Consider the following 18,703-nt stretch of genomic DNA (forward strand, 5'->3'; position numbering starts at 1 on the left):
GTCCAGCAATAACAACACCACAAGGTGCGCAGATAGTTTCAACACAATAGAATCTACCTGCACGGAAGTAATTGGGGGCTTCTCGTGGTTCTGCATTTGGAGCATCATGTTGTTGGGGATTTGGTCCTCTGCGATTTGGTTCCCAAGGATTACTCTCACCAGGGCGTTGTAACATCCGGCGGACCCCAGCTTGATTGTGACGTTTGCTGTGCTTTGCATGTTTACGCCACTCTGGTTGGTGCTGTTGACATGCAAGTGTCCTTTCTACTCTTCTGTTATTACAACCACGAACCAAGCATTGAGAACCAAGAGCTAAGTGGTGTATATCACACAGTGATCCACCACGTGCATTGGAGAGATCATTAGTGCAATTGTCATATGCACAGTGCTAAAAAAAAGTTGTAAAAAAATGAACTCAGCAGAAAGAATCTAAAATTATTTACCTGAGGACCCATAACTATACCATCAAGAACAACCATCCTTATATTTGGGATATCATCAGTATCCATCTCATCATCTGAGGGGACCTGAGGTGCATCAATGTCCATTCCTTCAGGTGCTCCTTCCAAGGCAGGAATATCATCATCTGTGGCATCAACACCAACAACAGCTGCTGGATTATTGAAAACTGCATCACTAGTCTCTCTGCATTTTTGAGTGCATTCATCACATGCATGTTTCTCAGAAGCTCTAATAATTCCATCTTCTCCCAAAAGTGAAAATGCCTGAGTAGTAACTTCTTTGATGTTCAAACCATCATCAAATTCAGCATCAATTCCAGATTCCTCAGCAATTGTACGAACAGATTGTTGAACAAATGCTTGCCAGACATGAGCACGAGTAATTGAAAGTTCTTTGGTTCCATGTGTATTATTCCAGTACTCTGCAAATGCAGATGCTGAACCATGAAAGTTATACATAGCATTTATGACTGCTGTTGCAAATAGACGATCTGCCCAGATTAATTGGCCAATTTTCAAATATTTGGCTGAGTTGATATAGACTCGTTTTAAAGTATTTTGAACAGTTGATGTATCTTCAAATCTTTCATGATCAGCTGTATACAATGTTTTACAGCTTTGACACTTTCCAGTGAGCACAGGTACATGTTGATATACTGTCTGCCCTTTGATCAAAGTTACCAATGGTATGTCAGAAGCCTTGGTGGATTGACGCAATGATCTTGGACTACAGTCTAGGGTTTGACATGCAAATGAAGCTGGACAAATGACATAAGCTGGTTCAATCTTGCTATGTGACAGAGGGAGTAATTTTCCTTTATAATTTCCCTCCTCATCAAATGTTGACAGTTTCAAACACCCAGCTAGCTTGTCAAGCTTTCCAGCAAGAAGGGAAACCTTTGTCTTTTGATCTGGCTCTCGTGCAAGTTCATTCTCAGAGAATAAAGTTTCAGTTCTCTTATTTCCAAGTTTGTCCATTAGTGCAGTGCAGTGCTTAGTGCAGTTATCCATCCTGTAACTTGGACTTTGTATTCACCACCATATATCCGCTGTTGTTGACGAAAATGAAGATTCAACAGATCTGGATTTTCAAATAAGGTGTATGAAACTGCAAGAACAGTAGCCAAAGAAACATTGGACCCAAATATTGATTGTATGGCATCACTAAAAGTGCTGAATGGGATATTTGGGAAGGGACACTGCACTAGAGGGGTAGCATATGTAGGTGAAACAAGACAAGACCAGGTAAAGAACCAGGCAAGAATCCAGTGCTGGCATACAAGAGATATCGCCATTGTAACAAACATCAAAGTTGATCTGAAGAAAAAAGTAAAACTACTGTACAAATCAGCTTATTCATGTCCCATGCATATTCTGAAATGAAAAAAAAGGAAAAAAGTCACAAGTCCTACTTACTCAGAAGCTTCCTCATCCAAATCCCTAACCCTTGCCTGCTTCAACTTCTTGTGCTTTCTCTGCTCCACATGTTTATCTTTATCACGATTCTTCTTGGGACTGTCTGGAGCTTTTCTCTTCCCCTTCAGATCACCACGCTTCTTCAACTCTCCCTCACGATCTTTTTTGTCAAGCCATTTCTTCAAATCAGGAAAGCTCAGCACTCGACTGCTCCTTAAGTCCCACAAATCCTCAGTAGCAAGGCAATCCTCCTCCTCATTAAGCCAGTCTCGCATATCTGGATATTCCTCTGCTCTTAGGAATGTAGGCTTCCAGACTTGGTAGAACTGAGTCTTAGCGATAAAGATATGGATAAAGTCGACAATGTTGGGAACCCAGGCAGCTCCATCATCAAACTGCGACTTCCACTCAGCATCCTTGCTCAAGCCCATAACTTTAGGTGTAGCATTGATGATAGCCTTAAACTTCTGATAGGCTGACTGTAACCCAGCCTTATCCAGAGAAGCAAGATCTCTGTCAATCCCAAGATATTCTAACAGAAGTGCTTTGTTGGCACTAGAAAGCTTTGAAGGACCAGTCACCTCAGATCTACTAATAGATGATGCCTGAGACTGTCCACGAGAATCAGAAGCAACAGACGAAGAGCGAGGAACAGATCCTGAATGAGAGCCTAGAGAGACAGAGCACTGATGAAATGATGGTGGAATCGCAGAAGCGACCATTTGCTCATGGTCGTTTTCCTAGACATAATTTAAATAAGATTTAAACCAAGAATAGCCAATAAAACATACCAGAAGAATATGTGTAACTTTACCAATGTCATCCTCCTCCCAAATAGCATCCTCATCATCCTCAACTACTACATTGTAACGGCCCATGATGGACCACTGCTTCTTATCCAAAATATAGACACGATAATTGTGATCTGAGATGAAGCTTTATTAAACTTTGTATATTTATATATAGTCAAACACTTACTGCGAACAGGGGAATAGCTCTTGGCCACCTTTTTCAGAAGTGGGCCCAATGTCTCAAAACAGGGGGACTTGACATTTAGATGTGATGTGGCATTGTCGATAACAACATCAGAAGGAGGTTGTTGGACGATTGTGATGTTAATGCGACCATTAGAAAGGGGTCTGACCTCTTGTGGCGCATCATAAATGGAGTCACCTATATTGAACAAATTTCCAACAGCACGCCCACGCAAAATACCCCCAGTAGAACGGGAAGACCCATTAGCAGGGACTTCTGTCTCAGGAGGTGCCAAATTGGAAAGATCAATATCTATGAATAGATCATAATAAATAAATAAAAGATTGAAACATAAAATAAAATATTACCCTTGGCCAAGGGCTCCTCATGACCAGAACCAGACTTGGCCTGATGACGACCTCTTGGTGGGCCAAATCGGATATCTTTCCCATCACTACCCTCATCAACCTCATCAACCTCATCTCCCTCATCACTCTCCTCACCACTTACTTCTTCATGTCCAGCAGTAACTTCTGGCTCACAATTGATATGAGAACGGCTGCTCGAAAGGGTAGGAGCAGGAGGAAGGAAGGAAGGGGTGGATAATTTGCCAGTACGCTTTGGGGGTGCAACAGAAGTACCAGCAGCTTCAAGAGCTCGCTCAACCCTATCAACATCACATTAGAAATAATCAAATAAAGATCAAAGAGCTCACGGTGTCAGCTGGGCTGGGACACCCTTATCATTCTCAGCCTTGTCTTTGGCAGCTCGCTGGGCACCTGTCATTCTGAATAAAATAGTTAGTATGCAAGTACTGGTATAAAACAGGCCACTCACGTTGCTTTTTTCCCCTTCTTACCACCGCTCTTTCCCTTTATGGTGCCCTTTCCAGCCTCTGGTTCTTCCTCACCACTCCCCTCAACATCATTCTTGGTGGTGGCCTTGGCACGCTTGGTGTTTGTTGCCTCAGTATTGGATTGGCCACGTTTCCGGCCTCGTTTGGGGGGAGAATTCACCCCAGCTTGTAAAGATCGAAGTTCTCTTGCACTCATAGCAGTAGACAGCAAGATTAGAAGGTATAAGAGGCAAGTGGGACTGCAAGAACAAAGGGGACAGGAAGCAAGATGAAGGGGGAAGGGAAGAAAGACGTGGGAACTTAGACACACACAGCTAGGGTTGAGGGTTTCTTTCAGATGTCTATTTTCAGTAATTAATCAAAATTTCAAAGTAAGAGGCAGCGTGAAAACGCCGCCTCATTTTGATTCTAAGTATGTACAGGAGATGTAAGCCAGGCAAACAAACAAGACAGCAGGTGGGATTCCTGCTGTCTCGTTGTGTTCTGGGGTTCAGGAAGTTACTGTAAAATGAAATACAGAGGCATGCCTCGTTGGTATTCTAGGGAAATGCACGAAAATTGTAAAGTAAGCGTTGACGTTGGGCGGTGGGCGTCTGCGATGGGCGGTGGGCGTTTGCGATGGGCGGCTGGGCATTGTTGATGGGCGGTGGGCGTTTGCGATGGGCGGCGGTGGGCGTTGTTGATGGGCGGTGGGCGTCTGCGATGGGCGTTTGCGATGGGCGGTGGGCGTTTGCGATGGGCGGCGGTGGGTGTTGTTGATGGGCGGTGGGCGTCTGCGATGGGCGGTGGGCGGTGGGCGTTTGCGATGGGCGGTGGGCGTTTGCGATGGGCGATGGGCATTTGCGATGGGCGGTGGGCGTTATGGGCGGTGGGCATTCATTTACGGGTGGTTGTTGGGTGGGCTGTGGGCGTTGTCGTCGTGAGCGGTGGGCGGTCGGCGCCGTTTCGTGGGCATTTGGCACTGGGTGAGCGATGGGTGTTGTTCATGGGCGTGGGGTTCTCATTTGTGGGCGTCATGTAGTAATTTGTGGGCGGTGAAGCCTCGTGGGTGCTCGTCTTCGTCTTCGGGTGCTAGGGTTGTCATCTGGGGGGCATGGTGGTGTGTGTCATTCAAAATGGGATGGGATGGGGGGAATTGACTTACTAGAAAGCGACGACGACGAACGACGTTGTTCGTTCGTCGTCTAGTTGCCACGTTGCGTGGCAATGGGAACTCCCTCCCCCCCCCTCATGTCGCGTTCATCGTGTGCAGTTGGTGACGTGGCACTTGGTGATGTGGACGTGGTGGATTGTGGTGGGCGTGGGCGACGGATGCAGATGGCATCGAGCGACAGGGATCGTGGTGGTCACGATGAGCGGTGGTGGTGACGGACGTGTTTGGCGGCAGTGACAAGCATGGTGGTGGTGGGAGGAAGAGGGTGGTCGTGTTTGGTGAGCATGATTGCCAAACAGATATTATTTGTTATCCATTGGAAATAAACAAACTATAATACATAACAAAACAATAAAATAACTAGATTGCAGTTCCTGCCCATTCCGGGGAATGCTATTCCTGCCCATTCCGGGGAACATTCCGGTGTACATTCCGGAATCCACCGGAATTCCACCAGAATGGAACACACCGGAATTCCACCGGAATGGAACACACCGGAATAAACAATTTAGCAGGGCCTTCTGCTAAATTCCATTCCACCGGAATCCACCAGAATTCCACCGGAATGACCGGATTCCTGCAGGAATAGGGGGGGCACTGATAAGACCTCCCATCGGTCATACTGAGCTTTTGCTCTAAGCCAATTCACCCGATATACTATTGGGTTGTCTGGTTTCAATTCATCTAGAGGAATAAAAGTGATTGGATCTGACCTTGTTCCATGTAAGTTGAACCCAACGAATCATCAGCCACGGCCATATTCCAGAACCATGGCAAAGCAATATTTCTTTGACCCCAGGCGTTGCCATCGTATACCCTAGTTAGTGCCCTTGTATCTTTTTTCCCTATCGGCTTGTATCGGTCACAAGTACCCTGAGGAGCATTGAGCTGATTGAGAGCCCATCGAGCTTGGTTGTATGCCTGGAGAGCACTTTTCATATCGCGATCCAATCCTTGTACAGCATCGTAAGCCCGAGTTACACGTTTTTTCGATTTCTCTGATCGAACTCTCCTGCGGTAAAGGAATGACTTGTAACCGATGGCTTCCCGTAAACGTTTGAGAGTGTTATTTGCCTGAGCCACTCTTAATTCTATCTCTACGCACCAGGCTTCTCCCAGTGATGTAGGCAGAAAGGCCGATTGGAATGAGGATGGTAAGAGGATTTGTTGATGTTCGGCCGATCCATACCCCTGATCAGGCAAACTGGGTATGGGTACCGGCATCTCCTCTCCATCACAATCACTCCAGTCATCGTCATCCACGATCTCCTCCAAGAGTGGTGGATCATGAATAGTTGCTTTGTTAATTTCCAAGTTGGAGAAATTGAAGGCTAAGAAGTCGGAACCAATGGCGGAGGGAGCCGAGGACGGGGGAGAGGAGGAAAGTGTGGTCGTCGTTCAAAGACCCAAGACGAAGACAACGAAGCAGGACGTAGAAATGGCCGAGGTTTCTGAGGGAGAGTCCTTCGATTTCAATTCTATAAAGGAGGAGGATTCAGAGATGGTGGACATGACCTCAGGTGTGGACGCCGAGGTCGATACTTCTTCCCGACCTGACAAAGGCAAGGCGTGGGCAACTCCAGCCATCGTCATTGAACGACCAACACCAACACCCCCAGTTCAACCCAAGTTGAGTCTGGCCATGGATGAAATGCCCACCGTGCCCGATGTCGGCCAATCATCAGGTAAGAGTTTATCAAATCAGTTTTTCCTTACTAACCAGCCTAGCTTCCCTCATGCCCAACCTTGGGCAATCATCAGCAACAGGGATCATGCCCGACCTCGGGCAATCATCAGGTAAGATTCAATCAAATCAGTTTTTCTTTTCTAACCAAGCTAGATTTTGCTGCAACGCCCATCATGCCTGACCTCGGGCAATCATTAGGTAATGCTGCGATGCCCATTGTGCCCGACCTCGGCCAATTGGCAGGTAAGACACTATCAAATTCATTTTTCCTTACTAACCTGCTCTGATGCCTGGCCCGATCCCAGCTCCTGCCAATGACATGGTGGGGATCTTAGTCAATAGTGCTCCGGCCTCAGTTGACATCTTCCCTTCCCAGCCTGAGCAGTCAGTTTCGAACTCGCGCCGTGTCAGTCCCCCTCACATTCAAGAACTTCATCGTAAGTTCTTTTATGTTCTCATTGGACTTCTTTGCTTAAAAACTTAGTTGATACAGCAATGTACATCAAGGAGGTGGATTTCAGGTCCCACACTCCGCCACCGGCATTCGACATGCATGCAATCCAGCATGAGATCAGGAGACTCGGTCAAGATCAGACCGACATTCAAAACACTCTCTGTGAACAACAGGCTCAGCTGACCATCGCGTCAGAGCATACCGGCATCGACCCGAGTGCTCTTCTCCCCCTATTCATGAACTCCACGTCACTCAGCCAACGTCTGGCCTCCCTGGAGGAAATGACCTGGAGACTTCAAGAGGTTGAATCCGCTGGCGATCATCTTGCTGAACAAGTCAAAACTCTGGAAACATTGTTGTGGTTTGAGGAGGAAAGAAGAAGCAATGCATACACCGCGAGGATGGACCGATTTGAAGACCTTCACCAAGCACAGTGGAAGGATGCCGAAGCCAGGCTCCAAGACCATCAGATGGACTTGTGCACGATAAGGGTTCAGCACAAAGCTTTTGAGGGGGAGGTCAGGAATATGATGAAGGTCACGCCGGCTGCATTGCAAGAACAAGTTGTGAAGTCTATGGCCGAACTTACAAACCGAGTCCACCAGGCCGAGCAAGCACAGGAGACTCTGACTACGTCCTATAGCACACTTACCAAGGGTCAGATAAAACTTGGTAACCGACAAACAATCGTGGAACAAATTGTCCTCAATCATTTTGGCCACAAAATCATGACCGACACCCAGATCAATGTGACCAAGGGGACAGCCGATATTGGCATCAACACAATGAAGGGTACTGTGGATATTGGCATCAACACCGATAAATCAGCAGAGGAATCGGTCCAAGCATCGAGCCCGGCCCCAATCCAGTCAGCAGCTCCTCCGACGCCGGCGCAAGCTTCGAGCCCGGCTCCAATTCAATCGGCAGCTGTGCAAGCTTCGAGCCCGCCTCCAATTCAACCCACAGCTCCTTCAAATCTGGTTCAAGCTGAGAGCCTGGCCCCAATCTATTTGGCTCCAAAGCCAGTTCATGCAACACGCCGCGGCAGATCACCCTCTCCCTTCACAGTTGGCACCAGGAGGTCTCCTCGGCTGATAGCTTCATCTGGTATGTCCCCTGCTTGATAGTAATGATTCAACATCTAAATCCCAGTAGATGATCATCCTTCGACTCCCACTAATGAAGACCCGCAATAATCACATACTCCATATTTTGTAATGCCTCTTCTTATCTTGTAACTTCTTGTCAATATAAAGGTTTTTTGTGTCATGTTCTTTGTAAAAGAGAAAAAGAAGTACTGCAATCTTGAAGAAATAAAACTAATCTGAGGGGTAAGTGTTAGAGGGCGACATTCAAGAAACTCTGGCGAAGTGCTTTACCTTGGCTGGGTCAACTGCTTAGGTCAAAGCCACAATGTGCTTCACGGTAGTATGTTCGAAAGGCTGGATTGTGTTCAAAAATTATCAATTTAGAAACGAAGATATCACCTTTGGGACTTGAACCCCGGTCCTGACTATCGGCTGCTGTAAAATATACTGACCGATGTTGTCTTGGACAAGTGAATTTGCCTATAAAGATAACATGGTAGAAATATAAACCGAGCAGGAACGACCAGGTCTGGCTCAAGCAACCGTGCTTGGCTGCCTAAAATAAAAGCGAAGGGGAAAACAGATACCAATCCATCTTGAAAATGGGTAAAAGGTTGGCTGATCCAGAGTTCATGAATTGTCCAGTTTCGTTGGCCGACTGGGTAGCTGTATCCATTTGCTCGATTAATCAGCCGAACCATAACTACAATAATGTGAATCCCACCAGCTGACCCCTCAAATCAGAATTTAAGGCCCTCGGCTGATCACGAACCCAGGAACATTCAAAACTGTCAGCCGACCTTGCAAAGCTATCATCCATCAGCCGATATACCACCTACTTCTCTCTGGGCTTACTTCCTGCTGATCCGGCTGTGCTAAATTTACGTCGCTGGCCGACCCTTCGCTACCTCAATAGTGGGGATGACATTGGCCAATTCATCAACACAGGGTCATTATCCCTCATCGGCCCATTAGCAGGCTCCATCAACTATGGCCTGTTTGTATGTTCGGGGCTCTCAGTGTTGGTGGGTGATTCCTACTAACTGCCCTGACAGAAACTCAACATTCCATAGCTTTGCAGAGGTGCCTCTGGGGCTCAGGGTGATGATACAAAGAGTTTGAAAGGTGCCATACTTGAATGGATTAAACCAAAAGGCAAATCATTGAATCTGCCCCTGGCTCAAAATGTGAAACTTGACCGAGGTTTCCACCATGAGCGTACTGGAGCTCCTTTGGGCACGTGGCATCTCACGCGTGACAGCTGTGGCTGAAGCGCTGCCACGCTGTTTCTTCCTTCCCCACCACCACCATCTACCACCCACCACCACCGCGAGCGCCCACCACATCGGCAACGACGACATTGATGACACGCAATGACGCTGACAACACACAACAACACACAACCTCGTCACCTGACCACAACAACGAGCGCTGAGGAGGTGAGACGACGTGGCAGATGTGCCACGTCGTCCAGACGGTGACGACGCAAGCCGTCGTCACTGTCCATGCCAGGTAAGTGCACCCAGCACCGTTCTTTCCCCATCCCATCTCACACCCGATGCAGGTGCCACGTCGCTATCCTGCGACGTGGCAACGATTCAACCGATGACTCACCAACACGCGACACGACAAAACGGCACAACAACAACAGGACGACACCAACGGGGACGACCAAAAACGAGAACGCGCCCGTGAACAACAACGCCTAGGGACAGCAACGACCCCCCGACTTGCGGACGACACAACGACCACCACAACGCCTGAGCGCCCACAACGACCCCCGCTTATTAACGGAGACGAAAGTGAAGGGACACGGGCAATGACGAGCCCAGGTGAGCTCCCCATCCCTCCATCATTCCATCCTACTCCCTCCCCCTCCATCCCCCTCCTCCCATTGCTCCCTTTCCCCTTGCTCTCCTTCCCATTGCTCCCCCTCCCATTTCCCTCCTTCCCTTCTCCCCTTGCTCTCCTTCCCTTTGTTCCCCCCTCCCTCCAGTGCCAATGGAAAGTATTGTACCACTTCAATATATTAGAATTTGAATCTATATAACTGTTCTAAGAAGAAACTTGTGAGGTTATTATAGGACAAGATATAATAATAAATTGGCTGACTACATTAGACTTACAATAAATATGATAGGCATGAAGTCACATGATGTCTAAATTGAGTTGGAATTCCTACTGGATTCCCACTGGAATGAAATGGGAATAGAGTAGGAAAGCAGTCCTACCATATTCCCCCAGGACTGCAGCCAGAATGCCAGACTTTACCCGGACTACAGTGGGATTCCGGTGGGAATACATGGGGGAGAGTTAAGTACAGGAAACAAAAGCAAAGTCTCAGGAGATTAATGGTAATGATGAAGACTTGGGTTTGGATGAACAACATGCAGAATCTAATGTCTCTGAATCTGATTGAAATAAATAAATCCATGTAGTAGTAAGTAACTAGTCATATGCCTTATGCCCTTGTTTAGTAAAAGATTTAGTGCTACAATTCTATTTGTCTGATCTACAGAAGGAGATTCAGGGTCCAAAATTAATTAACCAGAAGTCCTAGTGTTCAATTTCTGTTGATTCCAGTTGGATTCCTGTCGATTCCGGCTGGAATCCAGGGATTCCAGTAGGAATCAGTGGAGGAATGGAAAGTATTGCCCAAATAGCTAATGAAAATTGCAATGATATTGGTCAAGTAGCTAATGAAAATTGCAATGATATTGACCAGGTACATAATGAGATGGAGGTCTAAGGCCTTTCCTACACTTAATGAAAAAAGCACAGGCTTTATGATAATGAAAAGACATGACAACTGGAATGATTCTCTATCATAAAGACTGTGGGCTTATACACAATGACCTCTAGGCAGTTACCTTATTTATATGATAAAAGTGGTAGCCAGTAGTGAAAACACCTTCTGCAAAAAAGGGGAAGCACACTCACAATCTTCACCAAAAATGAGGATGGGTTGTCTGGAAAGCCGTACATTGTAGGCTTTGATGGCACACTGAGGGGAGGCCCTGAGGCCAACCAGCCATGGCTTCCTACCTTCGCTAGCAGCTGAGTTCAACCTCAGAGGGAGACACTTAACCCATTCCTCGTTGTCCTCAATGTGGAAATTGCATTCTGACATTTCAGAAGAAAATCAATTGTACTCTGTGGTGACTATGAAGAACTCATTGACTTGTTTGAGCTCATCAAACAAATCTACTTTGTGCCCCTGATCAAAGACATATGGGGTGAGCTGAAAGAAATGGGTATCACCTATACTGCACCTGCATGCGGCAATGCCACCATGGAAGTAGATGAATTTGGAAGGGGGAGGGCTGGAGACAAGGATAAAACTGTCACTCAGAAGGCAGTTGGCAAGAATTCAGGGACTGGGGGTGTCGTTGACAGACTGAATGCTGGTGCCTTCCATGACAAAACTATAGCATATCATCAGTACTTGATATCACGTTGTGGTAGGCCTTTCTTTTTTTACATGCCTGTGGATCACGTGTGGCTAATGCTCAATCGTCTAGATAGTGATGTTAACTCTGGTTATCATGATATCAATGAGGACAATGATTCTGGTGAAGATGGCGATGGACATGACTTGCCCACTCACTCAACTGGTCATGGTATGTGATCTACCCTCCTCAACTTCATCTCACCTCTTACACTAACAGTAGATAAACATGCCGAAGCTATGCCTCCCATTTCTGCTTTTGAGAAGGTAGAATGGTGGCGCATTGGTCTAGCGATGCTGTCCATGAACTGAAAAGTATGGGAGGAAAAATGGTATGGGGTGTTCAGCAGCTGACCAGCACACTATAGCGTCAATTGGAAACACCTGATTTAATTCAGAAAATGCAAACAAGTAATGAGTTCATTTTGCACAAAAGATATGCACCCCCTCACACTCACAACCAATATGAGGCTATACATACCTTTTATCGGGCATGCTCTGTTGATACACATTGCATGGGATGACCATGAAAGTGTAAAACACGCAAATAAAGATTAAGCATGTCAGGGAGAACAATGACAAGCTTGGATGCAAAATATTTAGATTCACAGATTTTGAAAAGAAGAATAGCAATGAGCAATATTGATTGCAAGATGATGGTGAGAATATTGTACAAGGTGCACATGGCATATAACAAGAGCTAAAGATGACAGCATATAGAACATTGTCCCACTTTTGCTTTCTTGTGTGGAGGTTTGACAACATCAACAATCACATTGGCGTTCTCAGAGTTAATCTGCAGCTTAGTGGCCTGAAAGTACTTGATATAAAAAGACGTCTGCCCTGCAAGAGTAAAATCTAAATATTGATAAGTACTTGCAAAATACAATAACCATACATTACTCACCAACAGATGGGGCTCTCCACGATGTGGGTTCCCAATCATGCCGCCATTCAATGTTATACTTCTCCTTCTTCTCAAGGCTGAGAGAGTGTGAAGGAACACGTTCTTTATGTGCCCAAGCAGCCTTCAGAATTGGATCTACCTCAAGAACATTGGCAATCTGTTTGCTGAGCGAATGGGAGGTGCAATGGGGAATTCTGCCATAAGTCTTTGATTCAGAAAGGCTTTTGTAGTCTGATAGACTAGCCAAAATCTAAACAAAAAATAGAGATATCAGATCATCGGCAAGACCATCCACAGGGCCAGTGAAAGTGGTGCATGAACGAAGCCAGTTGAGGATGTGTAAAGCAACGCCATGGGCATAGCAATATGCAATCCTTTCATTGTTGGGAATGGCATTGATGTCATCAGTGTCCATCAATGTTGTTTGGGCAGGAGAGGTTTCATCATCTTCCCCTTGATTTGGAGTGCTGTAAGTCCTAAAATCCAGGACATTGCCAAGTATAATCAGGACTGCAAGACAGATGATATTGAGCATGCCCTCCATTGTCTCGACATTAGGTAGATGAACCAATGCAGGATCTGCAAGTGGAAATAAGTCAAAGATATAAACAATCATGGGAGAATCTCACCATCTTCAGAGATGCCACCATCAATGAGGCCAACTTGGTAGAAGATCAGGATCCTCTGCAATAGGTGATGAGAGGGAATATGCTCTGTGTTCGTCAAGAACTTGTTGAGAACAAAGGCATGTACAATGCCTTGCAGAGTCTCCTGCATAAGATACGAAGAATAGTAATGACCGCCCTGTGAAATCACATCATCTATGCCATACACCCAATGTGCAGAATTGGGCAGCATATGTCTGCAACATCATGAGATAATGCCATAATTATCAACACAACACTCACAGTTCATCGCCAGGCCAAAGAACAACAGCCTCAAAGTCGTACTTGGTAACCTTGGGCTTCCCAGAGAGAGAAAACCCATCTTCATCCATGTAGAAGGCACCACCATGCTCCACAGGTGCTGCCATCAACCAGTGCCCACCACAATCCACAAGCACCCACCACAATGACCACACAAATGCGGCAATGCCATGTCACCAACCAAACAAGTGATGGCTCCAACCACAACTGCCACACCAGCCAGCCACAAACAACACACCATGCACCTACTGCCACCCAGGAGTGCCCACCACCACCACAATCCACAAATGGTGAGCAGCACCCCACCAACAACAACAACAACAACAACGTCAACAACAATAACAACAATGTCCATGTCCAAACAACAACACATGACAATGACAACACAACAACACAGGATGACAACAATGATGGATGACAAGGCCCAGCACCACCCCCTCCCCCTTTATCAGTCCCCACCACTCTCTCCCCTTTCCATCAGTCCTCCTCCCACCACTCCCCAGGGCCTGCCCCACACCATTGCCTGTCCCTCCTCCCCCCTTCCTTCCCCTTTCTTATGCTGATCACAGCCCCACACCACTGCCTGTCCCTCCTTTCCTTCCTTCCTCCCCCTTCCTCCCTTCCTTATCTTGATGACAGCCCCACACCACTCCCTGTCCCCTCTTCCTTCCCTCCTTCCTCTCCCCCTCCCCCCCTTTCTTCCTGCCCCTTCACTTAACATAGAAAATAGTAAATTAATATTTGAGTTTTAATATATAAATGTTATAAGAAAGTGTTGATATCCTTTAAGTCAGGGTGAAGAAGTGCATATTAGTGTAAATGTATCTAGCAAAAAGAAAAGGTGTTGTATCTGTTGTATTCTGGCCCCATTCCTGTGGATTCCTGCAGGAATGGGTGGGGCACTGTAAAGTACTAGAAGAATGTAGCAATTGATGGCAAACTCATGGCTGGACAGTATGCTCCTCAGGACACAAAAATGTCATATGCAGTCAGAATGACAAGACGTCCTCTTTCACAAATATAGATGAACTATCCCATCAAGCTTTTTCTGATGTAGTTTTTCCCACAAGTAATTAGGAAGCACCAAATTTTTGGGGTCAAAAACTGCCAATGTAACTACGAAATTTAGTTGAGAACTGAATCTAAATGCATCATCGCGGTCCTTGAAACACTGCGATCGCCTTTTTGCTTTTGCACAGCCCACTGGGCAGCCTTGCCAGTCAATCTGAAATAAGCTGACATCCACCACCACGATTGGTTGATAAATCGCCGGATCACCTTAGGGGGACAAGTGTTCAGCGCTTCTGAGGCAGTGTCTTTCGCCTGTTGGAAAGTATTCTTGTCCACCTGTTGATATCAGTATTCAGCCCACCTCCAATACTATAGTAGAGTAGAATCAGAATAAAGTTTCCCATAAGGAAAGTATCAAGGCTCACCATTTCAATGGGATTGAGCTCACAATGGAACTTAGGTAGGAAAATACACTCATGGCTGGCCTCCCAAATTACAGTTTCAAGAACAGAAATATGGTTAGCAAAATCTTCTTGCTTACTGAGAAGATGTGCCATGCAGCAATTGTCATTCTCGAAAGGGCAAACTGGTGCGCATTTAGCGCGAAGGTGGTGCACATCAAAGCCATGCTCTGCAAGAGTCTGTTGAAGCCCTGTTTGTTGCCCAGTCTCAGTGGTCATTTTTTGAACCCTGCCACAATATTCTGGATATGAATTTGAATCTGGAATGACAGTGTCTTTTTGCCAACATTGTGCTCCACCATTTGATTTATTCATTTCAAAGGCTTTGAGTGCATCAGGTGCTAACACAGGATGAGCAGATGATTAATCATAGCTAAAAAGCACCTGGCATCCTGGATGCACTTCTTTGAAAACTGGGATTGCCTTGTTTTTCACCTGGTCAATAAGCTGCTTGGATTCCCACCATGGATCACCATTGGAGCCTGGATAGATTATCTGATGTGCTTCCTTTAGAACCTCACCATTTGGGCCATTCATGACCAAACACCCATTCTCAGCCTCAATATATTCTGAGACATGTATTAAGTGTCCCCTGTCTTTTTTTGCGATGATCTCTGTTGATTGTAACCTGGAACAAAAAACAATAGTTAGAAATAAGGCAGATAAGCAAGGGGAACAAGTAGACATACAAAATCGATGCTGTATGCTCAACAGCATGGAAAGATGACTCATCATGAAACTCAGGGATAATTTCTTTCTCTCCTGGTTGAAGCGAGAGTGAAATCCTCTGTAAATCGTTGCCGATATGTTCATACTTCGCCATTCGGCTTTCGAATTTGGCCATTTTTGGAAGGAAAATATTCTGACGATAGGAAACAATGTCTGCCCATTTGTGTCCATCCATGTAAACTCCCTTCTTAATTCTGGTGTGATGCCAACCAAGCTTAACGAGCCAGCAACAAGCTGTTCTCTCACAAAGTGGCTTGTTGGGATAAATACCAAGCAACAGAAGTATTGATTCATTGAGGCCTTTCTGAAATTTGACTGGGGTAACTTTCCCCTTCTGCTGCTGGATAAGCCAAGCGCAAGATGCACGATGAACTGCCTCATTTTTCAAAATTGACTGTGAGTGGATTCTCCTTGCAAAATGATCTGATGATCCTTTGAGTTTTTGGTGCCACTGCCACTTCAGTCACCCACTGACAACTGACTATTAGTCTTGCAAACTCCTGTCAGGCACAGTGCACATTTAGGTTGGGAACTGTTTCCCACACTTTTTGGGCCAGAAGAGTTAATGGCTAGCTTAGTGTTGTCATTATTCATGACGATGTTCGCATATTTCCTAATTGGGAAAGTCATTACATAATATAAGTTTGGTTTGTAGTGTCTGCTTTTTTCATTAGAAAAGTGTGTAGTCTCCGCTTTTTGGACTACGAAAAGTGTGTAGTGTCTGCTTTTTTTATTAGAAAACTTTGTAGTCTTCGCTTTTTTCATTACAAAACTTTGTGGTCTGCCTTTCTGATATCTTGTAGTCTCCTGGGGATCTAGCTCAATGTTTCAGAGAAACTGACTCCAGCCAAACAGCTCTTCATCATTTAGCCTTTGTAGCCTCCAGGGAATTACCTGATCACGACATAGAAAGTAAGAAGAGGCTACACTAAGATGTCAGAATTCATACATAAGGTGTGTTTTAACTGAGCTTCAAGTGTCTTGACTTTCCCCTTGACCACCTTCAGTCATGTTGTCCAACATTTTTTGCATATCCCTGGGGACTCATCTATGTTGATCTATATCTGACCATGGCCAACCTCACATGATCTCTTTCAAGACAATCTCAGTGAATAATTTGCCAGCTGTTGGGGTACAGTCAGAAGCTGGTCAAGGGGAAAGTTAGGACACTTTATGTTCAGTTAAAACACAACTTGTGTATGAATTCTGACATCTCAGTGTAGCCTCTTCTTACTTTCTATGTCATCATCAGGTAATTCCCTGGAGGCTACAAAGGCTAAATGATGAAGAGCTGTTTGGCTGGAGTCAGTTTCTCTGAAACATTGAGCTAGATCCCCAGGAGACTACAAGATATCAAAAAGGCAGACCACAAAGTTTTGTAATGAAAAAAGCGGACACTACAAAGTTTTCTATTGAATAAAGGGGCCACTACACACTTTTGTAGTCCAAAAAGCGGAGACTACACACTTTTCTAATGAAAAAAGCAGACACTACAAACTTTTCTAATGAAAAAGCAAACACTACAAACCAAACTTATATTATGTAATGACTTTCCCAATTAGAAAATATGGGAACATCATCATGAACAATGACAACACTAAGCTAGCCATTAACTTTTCTGGCCCAAAAAGCATGGGAAACAGTTCCCAACCTAAATGTGCACTGTGCCTGACATCAGGTGTGGCAGAAAAAAGTGTAATACTTTTCCCAATTAGGAAATGGCCCAACACATCAAAGCATATACTACACATGGGTCAAAGCTATTGGTAAATATCTGTCAACAAACATCCCAGTGAGGGCTTTCTGCCTACAAAATAATAGGTAAAACCCCTCTCCTCTATATCAAAATAAAATATAGGACCCCAGACACCCCTTGTTGCTGAAGAAATATATCCCAAGTCCATCCCAGACCAGAAATATATTTTTACAATGTGACAGTCACAATTCAGGGTCCAGGCATAAGAAATATATTTAGAGTCCATCCCAGTGAGGAAATATATTTTGGGGTGTGTGACACACTAGAAATATATTTGGTGTGACATTGGACATCAAAATATGTTTAGGTAAAAGTGGAGATATACCCCCAGACATTTAGTCCATAAAATGTGTGTCGGAATTGTGGTTTCTACCCAGCGTTCATTCTGACGCATTCAATTCCAAGCCAAGCTATGGAACGAGCTTCTACTCAGCCTATGGCTACCACCCACATTGATATAGATGCCATAACCACCCCAAATATCAGTCCACGAAGGCCTCAGCTGGTTGGCTGCGCAACCTGGCATGGATTGGTATGCTTCTCTTATAATCACATCTCACATACATCTGAATTCATAATATAGATGGCGGCATCAACCCTCCTCAATTTTATCGTTCACATCAGGAGATTGAAGCAGCTTGCCTCGCTGCCAGTGTTATACCTCCACCTCGATATGAAGACCCAGAGGAAATGGTCAGTGGTTTCAATGAACGGCTGGTGGATACCACTCGTAAGTTTCCTTCGTGTTCTATTCTATCCATGCTTCATCTGCTGATGTTTTTCACATATTTTGCAGCTGTTCCTCTTCCCACTCAGTACGATGTCTTGTCTTCAAGGGTCTCGCCTTCTCCGATTCTGTCCCAACACTATCGCGAAGTCACACAAAGAGGGGATGTCCCTCTTCAGGGCCCTGGTGTGTATGCTTTGTAAGTTTGCCTTGCTGTCACTTCATTTTCTCTCTTGCAGGTGCATTGGGACATTTAGTCAATGTCACGCATATGTTTACACCAACAGAGCCACTGCCATCCACAGCCTCAAACCGCAACACGAAGGCAGTTCCAAAGAAAAAGAAAACCACGTTGCTGGGTCACATCAAGCTCAAGGTGATTATGGGCATCAAATTCATCAAGGCGATCCTGACGATCCACTCCCTCCATGCCCACTTCGCTCCTGGTGTCCACTCTGGGCCTGAGTTTAGGCTTTCCTGGACAGGTTCAGTGTACGTTGGTCCTTTTTTTAAATGTTCATTCGTACTTAGAGTCATTCCTTCCAGTGGAGGCAAGGGTGGTGCCCCAACAATCTTAACTGATCAAAGCTTCGAAATTGCGGTCACGGCAATTCTTTTAAAGGACAAGGGCAAGATTCAGCTTGTGGT

The 18,703-nt window shown here is 45.5% G+C and overlaps 7 protein-coding genes across 7 annotated transcripts; 3 read left to right on the forward strand and 4 right to left on the reverse strand.

The window, feature by feature from the left end:
• Positions 1–221: 221 nt before the first annotated feature.
• LACBIDRAFT_331922 (uncharacterized protein) lies at positions 222–920 on the reverse strand (the record flags this gene model as incomplete). Its single annotated transcript, XM_001886377.1, has 4 exons — positions 222–241; positions 293–312; positions 333–388; positions 444–920. The coding sequence occupies 4 exons, from the start codon at positions 918–920 to the stop codon at positions 222–224; spliced, it is 573 nt and encodes a 190-aa protein (XP_001886412.1).
• Positions 921–1,873: 953 nt separating this feature from the next.
• On the reverse strand, positions 1,874–3,904 carry LACBIDRAFT_307791 (uncharacterized protein; the record flags this gene model as incomplete). Its single annotated transcript, XM_001886378.1, has 6 exons — positions 1,874–2,617; positions 2,669–2,802; positions 2,856–3,164; positions 3,221–3,519; positions 3,568–3,639; positions 3,690–3,904. The coding sequence occupies 6 exons, from the start codon at positions 3,902–3,904 to the stop codon at positions 1,874–1,876; spliced, it is 1,773 nt and encodes a 590-aa protein (XP_001886413.1).
• A 2,305-nt stretch (positions 3,905–6,209) lies between these two features.
• Positions 6,210–8,126, forward strand: LACBIDRAFT_307794 (uncharacterized protein; the record flags this gene model as incomplete). The annotated part of the gene is made up of 5 exons (XM_001886311.1): positions 6,210–6,546; positions 6,590–6,658; positions 6,702–6,791; positions 6,854–6,985; positions 7,042–8,126. The coding sequence occupies 5 exons, from the start codon at positions 6,210–6,212 to the stop codon at positions 8,124–8,126; spliced, it is 1,713 nt and encodes a 570-aa protein (XP_001886346.1).
• A 566-nt stretch (positions 8,127–8,692) lies between these two features.
• LACBIDRAFT_331925 (uncharacterized protein) lies at positions 8,693–9,799 on the forward strand (the record flags this gene model as incomplete). Its single annotated transcript, XM_001886312.1, has 5 exons — positions 8,693–8,803; positions 8,867–9,091; positions 9,164–9,277; positions 9,547–9,602; positions 9,655–9,799. The coding sequence occupies 5 exons, from the start codon at positions 8,693–8,695 to the stop codon at positions 9,797–9,799; spliced, it is 651 nt and encodes a 216-aa protein (XP_001886347.1).
• A 1,541-nt stretch (positions 9,800–11,340) lies between these two features.
• Positions 11,341–11,850, forward strand: LACBIDRAFT_307797 (uncharacterized protein; the record flags this gene model as incomplete). The annotated part of the gene is made up of 2 exons (XM_001886313.1): positions 11,341–11,710; positions 11,762–11,850. The coding sequence occupies 2 exons, from the start codon at positions 11,341–11,343 to the stop codon at positions 11,848–11,850; spliced, it is 459 nt and encodes a 152-aa protein (XP_001886348.1).
• Positions 11,851–12,238: 388 nt separating this feature from the next.
• Positions 12,239–13,744, reverse strand: LACBIDRAFT_331927 (uncharacterized protein; the record flags this gene model as incomplete). Its single annotated transcript, XM_001886379.1, has 7 exons — positions 12,239–12,396; positions 12,446–12,650; positions 12,702–13,024; positions 13,075–13,307; positions 13,354–13,471; positions 13,513–13,578; positions 13,621–13,744. 7 exons carry the CDS (start codon positions 13,742–13,744, stop codon positions 12,239–12,241), a joined length of 1,227 nt encoding a protein of 408 aa, XP_001886414.1.
• Positions 13,745–14,496: 752 nt separating this feature from the next.
• LACBIDRAFT_307799 (uncharacterized protein) lies at positions 14,497–16,166 on the reverse strand (the record flags this gene model as incomplete). The annotated part of the gene is made up of 5 exons (XM_001886380.1): positions 14,497–14,718; positions 14,808–15,184; positions 15,233–15,471; positions 15,533–15,995; positions 16,055–16,166. 5 exons carry the CDS (start codon positions 16,164–16,166, stop codon positions 14,497–14,499), a joined length of 1,413 nt encoding a protein of 470 aa, XP_001886415.1.
• Between the last annotated feature and the right edge of the window lie 2,537 nt (positions 16,167–18,703).

Source organism: Laccaria bicolor, genomic scaffold, assembly GCF_000143565.1.
Source record: "Laccaria bicolor S238N-H82 LACBIscaffold_37 genomic scaffold, whole genome shotgun sequence".
NCBI classification, from domain to species: Eukaryota; Fungi; Basidiomycota; class Agaricomycetes; order Agaricales; family Hydnangiaceae; genus Laccaria; species Laccaria bicolor.